General features: G+C 38.8%; 2 protein-coding genes across 4 annotated transcripts in view; one reads left to right on the top strand and one right to left on the bottom strand.

Annotated features, from left to right (window-relative positions):
- The window catches only part of ccn4a (cellular communication network factor 4a), a 39,523-nt gene extending 21,671 nt beyond the window's left edge, over positions 1–17,852 (bottom strand). The window contains exons 1-2 of one of the 2 annotated variants that reach the window (XM_042436653.1): positions 17,765–17,852; positions 13,741–13,797 (exon numbers count right to left, since the gene is read on the bottom strand). The gene's annotated coding sequence lies outside the window, so the exon portion shown is untranslated. Of the gene's footprint in view, positions 1–13,740; positions 13,798–17,556 lie in introns of both variants that reach the window. The other variant, XM_042436651.1, reaches the window with a different exon arrangement.
- sla1a (Src like adaptor 1a) lies at positions 4,700–12,159 on the top strand. Of its 2 annotated transcripts, none has more exons than XM_042436654.1 (8): positions 4,700–4,861; positions 5,400–5,496; positions 5,949–6,048; positions 6,288–6,374; positions 6,651–6,754; positions 8,001–8,132; positions 8,583–8,712; positions 8,938–12,159. In XM_042436654.1, exons 1-8 carry the CDS (start codon positions 4,847–4,849, stop codon positions 9,137–9,139), a joined length of 867 nt encoding a protein of 288 aa, XP_042292588.1. In that variant the 5' UTR covers positions 4,700–4,846; the 3' UTR covers positions 9,140–12,159. The 2 variants fall into 2 exon arrangements, with proteins under 2 accessions (XP_042292588.1, XP_042292589.1); XM_042436655.1 differs by having other exon boundaries at positions 4,701–4,881.
- Positions 17,853–17,860: the final 8 nt, after the last annotated feature.

The raw sequence follows: 17,860 nt of genomic DNA, 5'->3' as shown, positions 1-17,860 counted from the left end.
TCTGCATTTAGATACTGGTCATTACAGTGAGAGAACACAACGACCACAGCAGACTAACTACCAGTGTCGCAGCATGTGGAATGTGTATTGTTTTTAGGAAAAGAGGAACTGAGGAAAGATTCATTATAACAACGGTCACATCTTGCTTCCACTTCCTACCAGAGAGGCTGAAGTCATATGAAGGTGTCTTGATTTAGACTTCTAGAAAAAATAAATTACAATGGGAATCCCTTACAGTCAGTAATTTTGTAATTTTAGACAGAGGGTGTGGAAGTCACTAATGTTCAAACACATCCAGGCTCCCAGAGCAGCAGCCACTGGCAACGTTGGCCAAGATCAGCCACAGATAGCAAGCATCTGTCTTTACGAGAGGCAGGGTGTACAAGGGCAATCTGTTGCCCAGAAAAACTGCTTACAAATCACTGTAACATCTTCAAAGCTGAGCTCACAACTTCCTTAACATGTGTTATAAATAGGTAGTGGGACATCAATCATGTAGAGCTCTTCAACAATTATCCACGTGAGGAAAGTCCCTGACAGCCAAATATCAGCTTTACAACGCCGGTAACACCTGCAAACACCTGCTAGACTACTTTTATGAGCATTTGGTGAATAGAGACAGTTGTTACAAGTGTCTTTTTAGTTCAACTAAAGACATGGATCTATACAAAATATGTTTGTATTCATGGTTTTACCACTAATAGTAATAGTAATGGTGTGTAATAGGCTCTACCTTATGATTTAATCAAAAATAATCTAAACTGTAAGTCAGTGTGACTCCCAGTAGCCTGTGAGCTATTATGCATTTCATTCAGCAAATAAACACCTGCCCAATCCAATTTCAGATTCCTTAATACAGGAAATTCATATAGCAAGAAGTCTCGATTAATTACCTTTACTAATTGGGGAATACATTTCTCATCCCAATCTAACAAAGAGTCCATTGAGCTGGAGGTCAGTGTGGACAGCCTCACTGGTTGAGTTTCACCTATGTTATGTCTGCTAGTGACTCATTCAAAGACACACATGGCCCTGGCAGTGTCAGTGACAGGAACCAGGATCTGAATAAAATAACAGAAAAGTGAAAAGCAGTGTGGTCAAGGAGGAAAATGTTTCAGAGTGACTTGTTGCCTTGTATGCTTAAATGGTGTTTATTTGAAAAGCTGTAGAGTCAAATAGTTCAAATCTTATGCCATCATCTGTTTATACTTTATTTATTCTTATATTTGTACCATTTAATCCTGGTTATGGTTTTAACATTTAACATTGAAATGTAACTACATCTTCTCAAGAACTATACTTACTACAATTTTGAGGCACTTATACTTTATTTGAATATTTTTGGCGCATGCTACTTTCTACTTCTACTGTTCATGTCTCAACCTGTCAGAGGAAAGTATAGTACTTTTTTCTCCATGACGTTTAGACAGCTACAGCTATAGTTACTTTGCAGATTCAGATTTTACATACAAAACATGTGATCAGCTTATACTTCAGTATAAAATTTGATGTATTATCACAAATTCAATTACACAACAGTATAAAAAGTGGCTCCACCTCCACAAACTACTGTAAAATGCTGGATACACATTAATGCATGACAATTACTGCAGTATTATAATACATCATATAATATTACACAGACAGGTGCCATTTTACTTGCGTAAAGTACTTTGTGTATGGCTAAAGACTAGACTAGAGTGGTGAGAAAAAATGCTTTTTGGGTATATGTGTGATGTTTGTGTAATCTGGGTGGATCTCCCTTTTAATAAACAGTTGGAGAAAAGCCTTGCACACTAAAGTAGAGAGTTGAGAAAAGTAAAGAATATGGAGACGTTTATTCTCCAATTAATAGTAAAATCTACTTCATAACGTCTCTTAAAATGAATAAACTGTCTACAGGAAATTTTGAAAATTCTATTCTAAAGATAAAACTGCGCGCTCGTCAAAATGTCACCACATAGGCTCCATTTTAACCTCGTATTTATTTTCATCTAAAGCCAATGAAGACTTCCTTCCTTCCTTGCAGCCACAACAGTGCAAGCCCTGGCATCTGACACCAGCCACCACCCACCGAGCCACAGTAGCTGCTGCTTTTTTTCTACGTCGAGCAGGAGAAACTATTTGGTTCAGCCTAGAATGCTTCAGTTCAGACGCGATGTGACATACGATTCCTGTGTACTTCCTCAAAGGAATATTTATCTCTCTGAACTGACTCTCCTCCATACGCTCACATCAGGAAGCCAACAAAAGGAACTGCCAGCTCAGTGTTTTCTGACTACAACTAATGTCTGCCAAGACTTTAAAAACTTCACAGTGACGCAGTTATCAGAAGTGTTTATCAGACACCCTGATTTCTCTACTTTTGAAAATCCTCAAAGTGTACTTTACCAAAGAGGCTGATGTTTTGCTCTGTCTCTGTTTGTGTTTTTTAATGCGTCATCATGCTGCATTTAGAAAGGAAAGGTGGCAGGAAAAAGAGGCCTAATGATCTGGAGCAGACTAATCCAGGTTTTAATATGGAAAATACATGAGCTAAGTTGTCTTGAGAATAATAAAGTGTGTGCACAGAGGAATATAATTATGCAACCAGCGATCTGAAGCTTTAGAAATTCACAATCTATCTTTATATAGAGGTTGAACTTTGTAAATGGTAAACAGTGTGTTACGGTTCACACATTTTTATTGATGTCTTTCAGGGTTGAATTTCTTTTAGCTACAGGTTTATATGCATGTGTCATAAAATATCTAAGCTAAGGGCAAAAATTCTGTGAGCAATATGAATACATACAGTATACTGAATGTGGAGGTGAGATGAGACAAATGGGACTTATATAAATACTTCACATCAAAACAACCAAAAAATTGGAAACCAACTAAATAATGGCAGATCATGAGATCATGAGGCAAATGGGAGTGAGACAGAGAGTGACAGATTTTTGTTTATCATTTAAGAAATGAAAGTGGAAAAAACTGGAGAAAATCTTCAGGGAGTTTTTCATGGAGAAAACTGCCACGAGACATTTTTCTATAAATCAGCGGCAGTTTGTCAGACACGTTAACGTCGTAATACATCAAATCTAATAACCTTTCATTCCTGAGGCACATAACTGACACATTTGATATACACTTCTTATAAACTGTTTATGTGGTGATGTTCTCTCTGATAAGGTAACAGATGTGAAACCGGGTGGTTTAATTTAATGTTAACTAAACTGTGTGTCATTCTGGGATACTTTCGGATAGCAGATAAATACAACAGCTAAAGAAAACACAAACATAGTGATGCAGTTTCCACCTGAAGGTAAACAGACTCATGAAAGACGACATGCCTTTCATGTTTCTGTTTCTATCAAAGAAAAAAATCTTTTGATTTTAATACTTTTGATACTTGTTTTTTTTTTTTTTTTTGGATTCTAAAGGAAAGCTATTGTGTAGCTACATTTATTTTATTTAAGTCAATTAGTAGCAAGTACAGTTAGAGACACTTTAAAGGTGCAGTGTGTAGTATTAATTCTAGTGAAACCTGCCATGTTACACCGCCATATCTCTACAGTAGTCTAGAATGGGGCTTTTTGTGTTTTCTGTGAGTTTTGCATCTACCGTAGGTTCTCCTACATGCTTGGAAAGGCAGGAGGAGGGGTATTCAGTTTGTTGAAATCTACAACCTCACCACTAGATGATATTAAATCCTACACACTGCATCTTTAAGTCCCCATATTTAGCATTAGTATACAAACATTTAATAAATGGTTCATAACACACAACAATGTAGTTCGATGCCGATATAAGAACATTTTAAGTGTTTATTAGTGTACAGTATATGTCAGAAATGATAACATATTCTATGAAGATATATTATTACTGTATTTACTATATTCTTGTAGTTAACAAATACATTAATAAACATATATATCTATCTATTATAGTGTGTTATATACCATGTATTATTTCTTTCTATACTGCTTATAAATGCAAAATAGGGGGACTAAAAGTAAAGAGTTACTGTACAGGGTGTCTGAAATGTTTTCGAAAAAGTTTTTTTTACTCAAATTGATCTTGATACCAGTAAATGTTTTTGCTTCACTAGACGTCATTACGCTCTGCCTCTTGGCATTGTAATGACTCATTTCTGTGTAACCACAGGCAACATTTCAGAAAAAAAAACAAACTCTGAGTGTCACTAAACGTGATAGGTGGTAAATTCTCATTTCCGCTGGACCAAAAGAGCTAGTGGTCTGACTAAAAATTACTTTCATGTATGTGTAAAACACATTGTGAAAGTTCCAATAAAACTAAAGATTTGTAGAATCTAGTCATCTTGTATTTCTTAGAGATGCCCTCTAAGTAAAATGATGTCAGTTTTAATTATAGATATGGAGTTGAGTTGACTCATACCAACAGAACAATGAGGTCTCTGAATACTGTTGCTTTCCTTTTGTATTGCTAAATTTACATACACATTTTTATGATAGTGTAACAACATGCTTATATTCTTATTTAAAAATTCTTCTTATCAGATATTGGTTATTGGAGAGTAACAGTAATAAAATTATAATGATTATAATAATCTTTACAGGAGCATAACTAAACCCAAAGGGCTGTTGTGCACTCTCTCTCTTGCTCTCTCTCTGTTCAAGATCTGCTGCTTCTCAGCAGTACTTGAACCACACTTTTGCTGGTCCTCTTCCTCATTTCTTTACAGGAAGTGAGTTTGCAGTCAGATGCCGAGCTGTTGCGGCACTCAGGTCATTGCAGTAAAGACTTGCGAACATGGCTCTTCTCTAGTATCAGACTCCGCTGCCACAATGCCCTGTTTGGGCCATCATCTCTCTCACCACACTTGATGCCATCACAGCAGGCAAGTTTTAAATCCGACAGGTAGGCTTCTTCAGTTTACGCCTAACTACATCTGCTGCTATAGTTTCTGCACAGACGGAACTGTTATTTCTTCATTCTTGTCAAAAAAAACACACTGTGATGTAAGAATATACGTCACATTCGGATCTGTTGAAATGCATGCATACAAATATGTATGTATTTAGTACTTCTGAATGTATTTCTGATTAATCATAATATAAATGATGTGATATGTCTAACGTTTTGCAATTTGGGAGCAGGATTTTGCAATATATGGATTGAATATCATTTATCACCCTTAGCTGTCAGCACACACAGCTAGGTGCCGCAATGGAAAATTGTGATAGCATCAAGCCTCAGCTTCCCCATTCTACAACAAGTCTCACAGTTGAGATAACTCAATGGTCAGCTAATAGGAAGTTACAAACGTCATTGTGTAGCAGCAGAGAGAAGATTAGTGGTAGCAGAAACACAAATTAGTACATGAGTGGAAACTGTAAGAGTCCATTTGTACATTTCTGTCTCTGCCTTGACTTCAGACCGGAGTCTGGTCCATCTGGAGGATGGGGAATATGATGCGAAGTGTGAGTGCCACAGAAAAAGTCAACGGAGAAAACCTTGACAGCGCTCCAAAGGGTAAGCTCTCCACACATCCTTTAAAAGAACATGAGTTGTTTTGTAATTTAATTTTTGTAATTTTTTGGAGAGCACAGAGTGGAAAATGTGCTTTGTAAAACAAAAATATATTTCCGCATTGTTTTGCACTGAGTCTGCACACAGCTCTGAAGCACAATAATTTGCTTTACACAATGCAGGAAGTCTGTATTTCCAAACTGCATTCATAAATAACTTGTAGCATTTCTTGCTACAAAATGTTTAGTTGCATGTTAGAGTATGCATTGCTATAATATGTATATGTAACGGGTTGCCTGATGGTATCAGAGACATCATGATTAAACAATCTTAAAACAAACTTTTTAATTTCTGACTGAGGTTTGGTCTTGGACATCTCTGAACATTCCCACTTCATGATGTCTGTATCAGCATTTGTCTGTGTTTGTAAAAGCTGCAAATATTGTTGTTGGCAGGCTCAGAAGACGACATGGTGGTAGTGCTCCAGGACTACCCGGCTCCTGAAATCAGCGAGCCCATCTACAGGATGGGGGAGAAGCTGAGAGTCATTGCACAGTACGCTTTTTTTGGGTTTTTTTTTTTTTTTTGCATTCTTCATTAAAAAACCATCCAGTTCTTAAAGCTTTAGTTCAGCCAAGATCAGACAAACGTTTGATAAACAGAAGATTACAAATAACTATGAGGAAATAAAGTCGAACAGAAAGAAACGATCATGTGTAACTGTTTGCAATATGGAGAAGTTCTCACACAACAAGGCAGTGGTTGATTCCTCTTTGCTTCTTTATGGTGATCAGGGAGGCTTATTGGTGGAGAGTCCGTTCTGTCCAAACAGGAAAGGAGAACTACATACCCAACAGCCATGTGGCAAAAGTGTACCATGGGTAAGTAAAATTATACTAACAGTATCCTAGTATTGGCCTAGTGTGTTTGATTAAAGTGGTAACAGCAAAAAATGATCAGACTCATCTTCTTCCAGTTATCTAAGATCTCTGTCTTAATTTAGAGAACAAGAGATCTTAGTAAGCAAGATATTAGTCATATGGTTATTGCAAGGTTCTGTTTTTAATATGAATTGTATTTCTGCTGCTTAGGTTTAAAATGCCACAAGTATTTATCTGATATCGGATATTTCACTCAGGATGTTTTTGTTCTATCAGTTGGCTGTTTGAGGGGGTGGAAAGGCAAAAGGCTGAAGAGTTGCTGCTTCTACCTGGAAACCGAGTGGGCTCCTTCCTGGTGCGGGAGAGCATCAGGGAAAGAGGTAAGAACACTTTGGCCTTCTCACAGTGGATTATGCAGTTGGCTTTGTTTGTTTGGTTTGAACTTGGCTGTTTGTGAAAGTAAGAAAGAGAGACTAGAGAGATTAGATCAGGATGATGTCAAGAACACAGCGGCGGAGTAAAAGGCAAGCCAAAAATAGTTTTAATCAGATCCAAGTCAGAAGAGAAAATGAACCATCTGACAAGAAAACTCAGACACTCACTGATGATTTTCTACCTGACTACATATTTTTAAAGGATAAGAATGAAAAGAATTGAGAGTTCAAAATTAAATGAATTTTTAAATAAATTTCTTTGAGATGGTTTACAACAGTCAAGGCATTATCATATAAGCTAAAATAAAAAAAATGTATTTATATTAAATTATGAATTAATTTCAGGCTCGGAGTGTCGACATGGTCACCACATGTTCATAGTATGATTCTGGCTGGTGACCTTTGTTGCATATCATGTTTCCTCTCTGTAAAGGCAAAAAAAAAAAATTGCTATTTGCTTTTTTGCTGAGAATGAGATGATAAGATCAATACTACTCAGTCTTTTTGGAAAATATGAAGCTATAACCAGTCAATGGCTATAACTAGCAACCAGTTAGCTTAGTTTAACATAAAGAAAAAAGAAAAGAAACAGCTACCCTGGCTCTGTCTGAAGATTAAAAAAATGACCTTCAAGCACCTCTAAAGCTCACTAGTTATCACGTTATATCCCATTTGTTTAATCGAAGCAAAAATTGAAGTGTAAAAGCAAGAAGTTGTGGTTTTACAGAGCCAGGCTAGTTGCTTCCCCCTGTTTCCCGTCTTCATGCTAAGATAAGCTAACCAACTGCTTCATATTAAATGGACAGATATGAGTAGTATTGATCTTCTACTGTTCCTTTAAGGACATGCATTAGGGGAATTACCTGTAAGTGGATTGTCCCCTAAAAATATTCTGTGTGCCAGGGGACACATTTTTATCTGAAATGTTTCATTACTCATGAAAAAATACAGTGACTAAGCAGAGATGGACATTACGGTACAGAACTGACTTTCATGTAACTTCTTCTTTTATGCTGTCCCAACAGTTTCAGTATAATTATATCAATAGTTATTGATGTCCTTGGTTGCTGTCAGAATTACACTGACCTGACATACAGAATACTATGATGTGCTTGTTTTCTGAAACAGAGCAGCTTGATGTTAGGATTTAAAGTTTGAATGATTAAACGTATGATGTGTATGATACCCTCAGGTCTGTACTCGCTCTCTGTGAAGCACAGGAGCGTAAAGCACTATCGTATCTTCAGACTGGACAACAGCTGGTACTACATCTCTCCTCGACTCACTTTCCAGTGCCTTGAAGATATGATCAACCACTACTCTGGTGCGTGAATGCACAAACACACTTAGAACTAAGGAAAGACATTTCAAAATAAAGCGCCATACTCAATCCCATGTACAAGCGTATGTAGTCACACACACGTAAGCTAAGTTATCATGTTCTTAATATAACTTTTTCATCAGTGGTTGACTTTTTATGCATTTCCTGCACTGATAGAACATTTTTGGAACAAACAGGAAATGAGATACAATATGCGCGCTTGATAATAACCACTGGTGTTAACACGGAAATGTGCTTTAATTGTGGTAATAGTGGAGTTATTCTCGGTCAATATGGGCCTCTTCACAAATTCTGTGTGCGTGTTCGCTTGAGCAGTCAAGTGCGAGAGTGGTTAATTTGTTTAAATTATCCAAAGTAACACTTACTGTTAACTCTGGGTTTGTTTGCAAGCTTGTGAACTGAATTTGACTTCTCCTTTCTTTACCCTTTCAGATTCTGCAGATGGCCTGTGTTGTGTGTTGACCTCTCCCTGTCTATCCGGCATAATATCGCCACCAGATGCAACTCCTGAAGCGCCACCTGTAGTCATGAGACGCAACTTTGACTGGAAGAAAATAGACAGGTACAGTAAAGGCTTGTGATAATTACCTGCTTTAATCATATCAGTATGAAAGTGGGTAATACTTCTAATAGGCGTGAAAGAAGATACCAAGTGTGAAAAGATGGTAACTCAATTTGTGTCACCTGATGAGATTATGGATAGTCAAGTGGATGCACATGAATATTCAAGAATTCACAAGTGAATAAGCAATGCTCTTATTCATTTCTTCATCTTCTCCCTGAACAGGAAGCAGCTGGTCAGCACAGAAAGCTGCAGCGACAACATGGTGAGCTACGGCGTCAGGAACAGCATCGCCGCCTACCTGTCCTTTTCCGGGAGTCAACAAGCCGCAGAGACGAAAGCAAAAAGCAGGAAGAGCAAGAGTAAATCTGTTTATGCCCTCCCTGATAGTGGCCTCGCAAACATTGACTACGATGACGACCTCTAGAGACAACAGTGGGGTTTTTTGAAAAGACTGGAATACCTTCACATGGAAGGCAGTAGAGGGCATCCTTCTCCATCACATTTCTCACATCGAACCAATATTTGTGTTAAACATTACAGACACTAGCCGTGTTTCCATTTAATGTGAATGTTGTGAATGCTACGTCAGAACTTATTCGCCAAAGCTGTTTCCACCTCCCATTTAGCACATTAACTCTTCTTCAGAAAAGGCAAGAACCACCTCAAGTGAGCGTAAGAACTTTTTTTTTGCGAAATTGAGGATGTTTTTTCGAATTTTGCCATTTCCGTTGACATTTTCTGATGCGATACTTCAAAATACGTTGATGGAAACACGGCTGTTGAAGTTTCTAACGTGAGTACTTTGAAGAACTTTAACAATAACACAAACCATCATGACCCCACATGGTACACTTACACTTCGACTCAGCTGATCAAGGAACAAGGAACTAAAATATGGAGCTTAACTGGACGATTGTGCAATTGAACTGCAATGTGTGTTTTCTATACATGAGCCAGAAAAACCAACAGCCTGGCATTATGATAGTTACAAAGGAGACTTGAATGCTGTAGGAATGTTAATATGTATATGAGTATTAATGGCTTTCAAACTATTTTCTTAGGCTCTTACAGTAATAAATGCTAGATGGTAAAATGGCCATACTGTGACACCAACTTAAACCTTTATTTATTGAATGGGTTTTTTTGTTTTCACCCTCAAAAGTTGATATGGTTAGCATTTTGTCAACATGTTAGCACACAATAGCTTATTTAGACATTAAGATAGGCAGCAACATTAGCATTTATTTGGAGTCATGTTCGTGTTCACCTGGTGAAAGTGAGTCCAATATTTACTCTTTTAGCTGTTTTGCTCTCATCAACTCATGAGGAAAACATCCGGCTCTTGCTATTTATCTATGTGCTAAATGCTCCACTGTGGTCACCAACCAGTCACTAATTTGTCTGTTGTTTAGTGGTGGTCAGGTAGTTCACAGTGGAAAAAATCTCCCAGCTGTGGCTGGAAACTATGCCTATGAGAGCTGTGAGATTGAGTCAAAAAATGTTGTGGATCAGAAACCAAAACAATCCCTTTAAATACCACCAACCACCATTTGTTGAACTCCCTCTGTCAAGTTGTGGTTACTATTGAACGTGTGACGGTCTCACTAATTCCACATGGGCACCATATGACAGGCTGACTTACTTAACTTAACTGCTATTTAATAAGATGATAAATTCACAGCATATCTTGAATAATGGCATGCGAAACGTAAATATTTATCACCACAACAGCAGAATTAGTGGTGTCAGCAAAACCTAAAAACAAAACTCCTCTAACTTTTGAACATTTGTGCTTGAGCAACTTCCTCTTTCGTATTAAAGGGCTTGATTTTAATATTTTTAACCCCTAAGCATAAGAGGAGACCGTATGTGAACACATATACTTGGTTCTAAGTAAAAAAAAGCAGCAGCATGTGTTGTTATCTTTAGCTTTTCTAGTCCTTGCTGGTGCATCTGAGTCAGAAAGCGATGCATGATAAATATGTCTGAGAATGCAAACAGAAGCAGGGCAGAGTCATTCTCTAACTGAGCAAAAGTTTAAGTCATCAACATGCCATTACTGTTGAAAAAGGAAAGATCTCTTCACAGTTTAACACCAGTTAATATGAAGTTTCATGCTTTCAGTTTTTAATTCACAGGGAACGTTTACAGAAAACTGTCTGAGAAGGGTTCCAGGAAGTTGATGTATATTCAGACTAATGTGCTACAAAGTGGGCAACCTTGCCAATCTAATTTAGTAGTTTTCATTAAATGAGCCATCATGAGCCAAGTGTTTGTGACTGGACAAGACAAGCTCAGCACTTTCTTCTCAGTTTAAGAGCAGGATCAAATACTTGTGTTGCCTGGTTTTAAGATCTCATAAAATACCTGCAAGTAACCGATTGAGAGAGAAGTCAGGCAGTGTTTGTGTGTGTTAAGTGGAACAATCAGTGATGCAGACACAAACATCTGGTAGCCTACTGCTGCACCATGCAGAAACTGCAGTCCAGTCAGCATTACTCACTCCTCACATCAGGCTGCCTCTCTAGACCATGTGGAACCAGTCTAGAAAACTCTGGAGACCAATCCAATGTGAAGTGAAATCATGTTTTTCCTAAAGGGCTTATCAGTGACTTCATGATTCATTGATAGCTATGGTCTGACGTTGTGTGTTACAACCACGAAGAAAAAGTCTCTGAATCAGACTGAAGGCAAAGTTACTGGAAGGGTGATTTATCAAATGGAACTTATATATTCAAATGAAATGTAACTCTCCCTTTGACCCATCTACTCATCCATATTCACATTCAAAAAAAACAACAACCTCTACCCTGAAACCATGTGAATATTTACTGTAATAACAATGCAGATAAGAAAGACAATATTCCATCACGCTGACAATGTGTGTGTGTACATGGTGAAAACAAAGGCCCTCAGTTGGGCGAAAAGCGGAAGAATTACAGCCTTACAACCTTAACAAAAGCAGACACCCGCACAGTGGATGTTGTTTTACGAGAAAATCCGGGGCTCAAGACGACTTTATGATGAGACAAGTTGAGTCCGTTGTTCTCCATCTGAATTTTGTTTGATGTTATAGTGGATGCAAGCACCAAGGAAAACACCCGAACAATGCGCTCTGTCTTTTTTTTTTTCTGAACAAAAACAAGAAGAGGAAGGAGAGCTGAGGCCCGTCCTTGTCTCTGTCTCTAGGAATGGGACCAGAGCATGGAGAGAAAAGGGGGATAAGTGAAGGAAATTAAGAGATGGAGGGAGATCCCTGTTCCTACAGCCTGTTTTCTGTAATCAGGTTCTTCTAATCTGGCCACATCCTCCCCTCTACCCCCAGGCCCAGCTGTCCAAACCTCTGACTTCATCACTTTAGCATTGGATGCTCTCTAATGTGCTGCAAAAAAATTCAGATAAATGTTTGCTTTGCTCAATCAAAAACGCACGCTGTACTTTTCTCCTTTGCTAATTAAAACTGCTTTTTTCCCTCTCTGCACTTCGAGATGTCTTTCAGATCATCATGAAGAATGATTTTTTAGTAGGGTTTAGTAGGTACCTAATATACGTTTTCTTCTGTTTTACTCTGTTTTCAGGACTCATACAATGGTTAAACAGACATTTGAGGGTTTATTTCCTGACAGACTGCCTTACACCATGAGCTGTTGTAGCGTTCAGCTTAATTTGGTGCGAAAAGGGATGTTGCGTGCTAACTTTAACTCTGACCACTTCCTTTAGGTTTAGAATAGAAATAAAGTCTAGATCTCTATCGCTCTCTGAAACCAAAAACAGGCACAAATACTGCAGCCTCTAGTTGAAAGATAATTTTTGACATTTCACTCAACACAAAGTAACAGAGAAATGGTCCACTAGTGCCAAAATTACGCTCATGTTAAAAGAGAGGGCTGTCAACAACACAGAGTGCTTGTTTCAGAAACAGCACATGAGAACATGTCCTCTAATGTTGAACCAAGGGCCTCAGCCAATACACACAACCACATCCAATGCTGTCCAGAGCGCCAGGGGAAAACAAACAAAAATTGAACACTGCAAAATAAAAAAGCTCCAAAGGTCCACATCTTTGCCAGAGACTGGAGCTTTCTTATGTGACCTGCTAGGACTCTCTGTTTGCTCCTATTCCTACAGCCATTTCTAATAAACAAGGCGGAGTGAGGCAGTGACGTTCACTGTGCTCATAAAGTCCTTTTTTCACATTCTTTAAAAGAAAATAAGGGGAAAATGGGCAAAGTAAAACTTAGTGACATTTGCTACAAAACAATAGCATGAGTATACAATCCTGTGCTTAATGTGCTTTTATTGACATGCTACTCTGAAGTGCACATATCTGTGTGATGACTGCGTTAACTTCTTATTAAGGAAACTTTTTACTTTGCTTGTAACAGCCGCTTTCTTAGTCGGACCTGAGTGATCCTGTTAATAGTTTAATAATAGAGCACCTTAATAAAATGCCATCAGATACCAGGTGAGACATTTGTGCAGCCTACTTGAAAGGGAGAAACATGAAAGAATATTTTAGAAGAAAAACAAGCCATTTGGATGTGGGACGCTTCAGTAAGGGAGAGGGATAAATTAGTTTTTCTGGGAAGCACTTGAAGGATAGATATTTGGATCAAAAAGGAACACAACCTGGCTCTGCTGTCATTCAACTGCCAGCTGAGTTAGAGCCCAGAGCATCCCGCCTGCCGCTGCGCTACAAACAAACACAGGAGGAGACTTCTTCTTGGAGAAACCCTCCACTTTCCATGAGGAGCTTTTCAAGCAGCTGTTTGCCACGTGGCGTCTTATAAATAATTAACACAAGCACTATGCAGGCACTGTCTAATTAAAAAATGCAATTGTTGGGAAACCTAAATAAGCCCTGTTGGTGACTTAATATATATGCATATGTCCCTTTCATTAAAAAAAAAAAGTCTTGTTAAATTTTACGGCTTTGGCAAGAGAAAAGTGGTAAGAATTCAGGGCTGAAAACTCTTAATACCTGTAAATTATTACTTGTGTGTGCATGTGGATTTTCTATCCTACCTGGCAGTCTGCATGTTCTTTCCATTGCCCTCAGCTCCTGTTGAACCCCATTTGTCTCTGGAAATGACAAGTGGGATGACAGCTGTGAACAAATTAGCGTCAGGAATGAGTCTGAATCCCTTCATAATCAGCGAAATGAAAAAGCAATGGAGGGCAATGAAGATGGATGGGCAGAAAGTAAAAATGCGGGCATGACAGAAAGTAATATGTGATTGATGACACTGGATCTACTAGGCTACTGACTCACAATTACTGGAACATTCACGCAGAACTGTGTTTTAATCTATAAAAATATCTGATTGCCTTTCCTAAGAAAGAGAACAAAGTACACTCCCTTAAACTGACAGACGGCAGCTGAGACAAACTGGTTCAGACCACTTCCTTTTCTTTTCACACTTCAGAGGTCAAAGTGAAATGACATCACATGGTGAAAAACCTGTGTCTCTCTAATACTTATTTTCCAGGGAATCAAGATACACTTGATTACAACTTGAATGTTTGTGTTATAATGTTTTTACACGATATGATATATGTGATATATGATTATTTGTGCTCTGGGATCTGCTGCCAGAACACCCACTCTCGTTCCCTCACATATGTAAAATGCTGCTTTACTTCTCTTTTCTATCTTGTAGCAGAAGCATGGGTATGGGTTCCTAGCTCTTGCCATGATAATCACTGTGTTCCTCATGCTAACTAGTGTATCTTCAAGCCACAGTGGGATCTCTTCTTGCTTCACCATCAGGCCCACATCATGAACCCATCAGCGGAACAAAGGAGCAAAGAGTTCAAGTAAAAATAATAAGGCTTAACTTTTAACGAGATCTGTCTTGTTGCCATGGTAACAATAAATTTGCTGCTAATATAAACAATACGGCATAAAATGCTGTGATAAATTGTTCAACACAGAATGATCTTTTCAGTATTTCATAAGCTGTATCCTTTTCAGTTTATAGACAACACTGTGAGAGGAGGGTGATGCAAAACAGCTCTCTAATGAAATATGTTTTGACTAAAAGGGCTGATCATAAAGTTTACTTGTGCACACACATTTCTAAGAGCCTGAGGCCTCGCTGGCTTTGGAGAGAAGCCAGGAAAAACAGAAAACCTCTGATCGATTGTACCTTTGGCCACCGATTACCACAGAGAACACAAATAATAACTTGACATGGGACCAGCTTATCAGAGTGATACTGCCTCTCTACACACATGGCATTTTATAAAGCTCACAGGACCTCCAAGGAACAGATTCAAAGCGATGGTCGTAAGCTCCGGGGTTTCAGTGCTGTTGCACCGACAGCTTCATCATTTGCCATCTAAACTTCTCAAGGGGAAAACAGATCAACAATGCAAGCTGTCACTACGACTGTGACACTAATTGATCAGCCCTTTCATCAGGACGTTAACGACACTCTCACTCAAAATCAAATTATTGCCTTGTGACAAAAAAAGCACATTTGACAGCCCTTTAAAAATAAAAGCGTTTTCCTGAAATTGCGGTCCTCTTATTGAAACCCACTGGACATACCAGTGAGTGAGAGAGTTTTAAATGTGCATTCTGGCAGCATATCACTCAATCTACTTAATGGCAAACACAGGTGTGTGTGCCTCTTTGCTTTCCAGTAAAAGGACAGGCAGTATGACTGACTGCAGCATAGATATATAGAAATAATGAAGGTAATCCTGGATGGCATGCAATTCCCAAACTATGAACTGCTTAAAGAATTACTGATAGTTTGTCTGCATGCACCACTTAAGAAAAAGAAATCCCTGTCCTCGCAGTAATTCCCTCCATCTGAATCACAGTCACATAGAAATATATTGCCTGTCTCTCTTGCTTAAAACACAACTAACTGTGTGCCACAAACCAACCAATCAATAATGTTCTAGTCTGCAGCTTACGTGAGTACAGTCCTAACAAGAATCAGCCACAAATTTTCTATAAGCCACACAGACATCAACTCCCTTAATGGTCTGAGCTCCACTCTTCCCTTATCAGGCTCTCCTCTGGCATGGATGACCAACTCCAAAAAAGAAGCTGGACAACTTCCATGTGGAGGGAGAGACTGCTGGAGCCTTACAGACAAACAGCAGGCCAGAGACGAAGAGCTGCTTGCTGCAGCAGTAGCTGACGTGGAGCTACGTGTGCATCACACACTCACACACACACACACAGAAGCCCGTGCAGCTGGAGACACTCGAGATGACTGTCTAGAAGCCAGCGAGTGAACCTCGCAGTCGAGCCCCAAGAAGTGGGAGATGGAGCATGTTCCATTCCAACAATAAGTATTAAAAGGTTGGGAATATATACAGACTGACAGATAAATATAGACATGAGCAGATAGATAAACACAGATGCACACACACGCATGCAAATGCCAACATACAGCGAGGTCACCTGCAAGTTCTCAAGACATGAGGACCCCTTCTGACACACAAAAATGAAATTGTCAAACATTCTTATGTGCTTTTACAGAAAGCTATCTATTCTGTCTGAGGATCTTCAGTTAAATATCTGACCTTTATCCAATTACTGCTACAGTATAAGATCTTTTGTCTTTGTAATGTAACAAATCTTACTGCATTGATTAAGGGTGGCACTTAGAATGTACACGTTGTTGTAATAGCAGCTTGCTGAGGTAGATATCTGGAAAACGATCACAAGTAAAGCTGTTCACTCATATGAAGGATAGCTTTGTTTATGGAACATGATAACATTTTAATCCTGATGCAAGATTGCATATCAATGGGATACTCCCTTTGTGTCCACTGTTTCCACACTGGTTTTGTGTTTCATCTCTGAATTAATTGCAGACTATGGCCTACAGTACCACAGACGCAGGAGTAATGGAAAAAGTCATTACAATTGGTCTTGACAGCAAAACTTTCCAAGTCTTGGTAGTGGTGAGTAGATACATGGAAAACTCATCGTGCCCTCAAACGTCAGTTGAGTCTCAATCGCTCTTGCGCTCTCTTTCTCTCAATTATGCGACCAAGATGAAGTCATCATAACTTAATCTGCCTCGTGCCTTGGACAATCCCCTGAAAATGTTCCCTCAGCATTGTCCACATTGTGCAAGTAACACATCAAGCCAGATATGTTTGGTATGTGATTGGTCTGGGTCAGTGAGGGGCTATTTGTGATCCAGGGAGGGGAACATTCCTTCATTCCTGCATTCATTCTCTCAGAGACCTCTTCATTACATAATTCTGCAAGATGCAGACTCACCGTACTGATATTTCCATCTGTTTTAAGTGTGGAAACTGAACAGATGTTCCAAAACTTCCCCTATGAGATGCCTCACAACCATAACATATTGTAAACTCATTTACATGTAAAAATCAAACATGACAATGTTTAGCTGGGGATGTCACTTTCATTTAGGCAAACAGATATGGAGATGTACTCATCATCTGTATTTGAATAAATTTGATGAGGAGTTTGCATGTGCAGAGTTAAATCACATTGACTATAAAGTATAACGTCGTTGTTAGCAGTAGTCTGACATCTAGTGGGCAATGTGAACAATTGTTCTCGCGATGTTCCTACAGGTATGTAATGACAATACAGTTTAAAGCAGCATAAGCATGGCCAGATTCATTTGACATGGGGTCCTTGGGGCCCCAGGACAGTTGACCACTTCAGTAATCAAGCCTAAAGCAAGAGTGGCCTTACAGTGACTAAAGTGACAATATCCCACCAGGATACTTCAGTAGCCTACTGTTTAAGGCTGAACAACAGATGTTTTGGGATTGTTTAAAATTACATCCTCAGTTAGTTAAAGCCAAACTGACTTTGAGCAAATGTGTAGTTACCTGTCCAGAGAAAAGAGCAGCATTCGGGTTATTTTGAATATTGAGTCTTCAAATGGCCCTATTCACAAGGGCTCTGTGCTGTAGTTCAGCTAGTTTTCCCCAGCTTTTACTTTATATGCCATTCGTCTCCGATACATATGTGTCGCCATCTTTAAAAATGAAAGTATATTTTTAGGTAACGAGTTACACTTAGATGCATTGTACTTACATCGAGTGTCAAATTCACTTTTTCTATTCCAGAAGAGACGAAAAAAAACCCTCTCCGGAACCATTTGCTGCTAAAGCTTCGGGATTCGTTTGAAGG

Source organism: Thunnus maccoyii, chromosome 15 (genome assembly GCF_910596095.1).
Source record: "Thunnus maccoyii chromosome 15, fThuMac1.1, whole genome shotgun sequence".
NCBI classification, from domain to species: domain Eukaryota; kingdom Metazoa; phylum Chordata; class Actinopteri; order Scombriformes; family Scombridae; genus Thunnus; species Thunnus maccoyii.
Note: the sequence above shows the minus strand (reverse complement) of the source record. Positions and strands in the feature narration are given on the sequence as shown.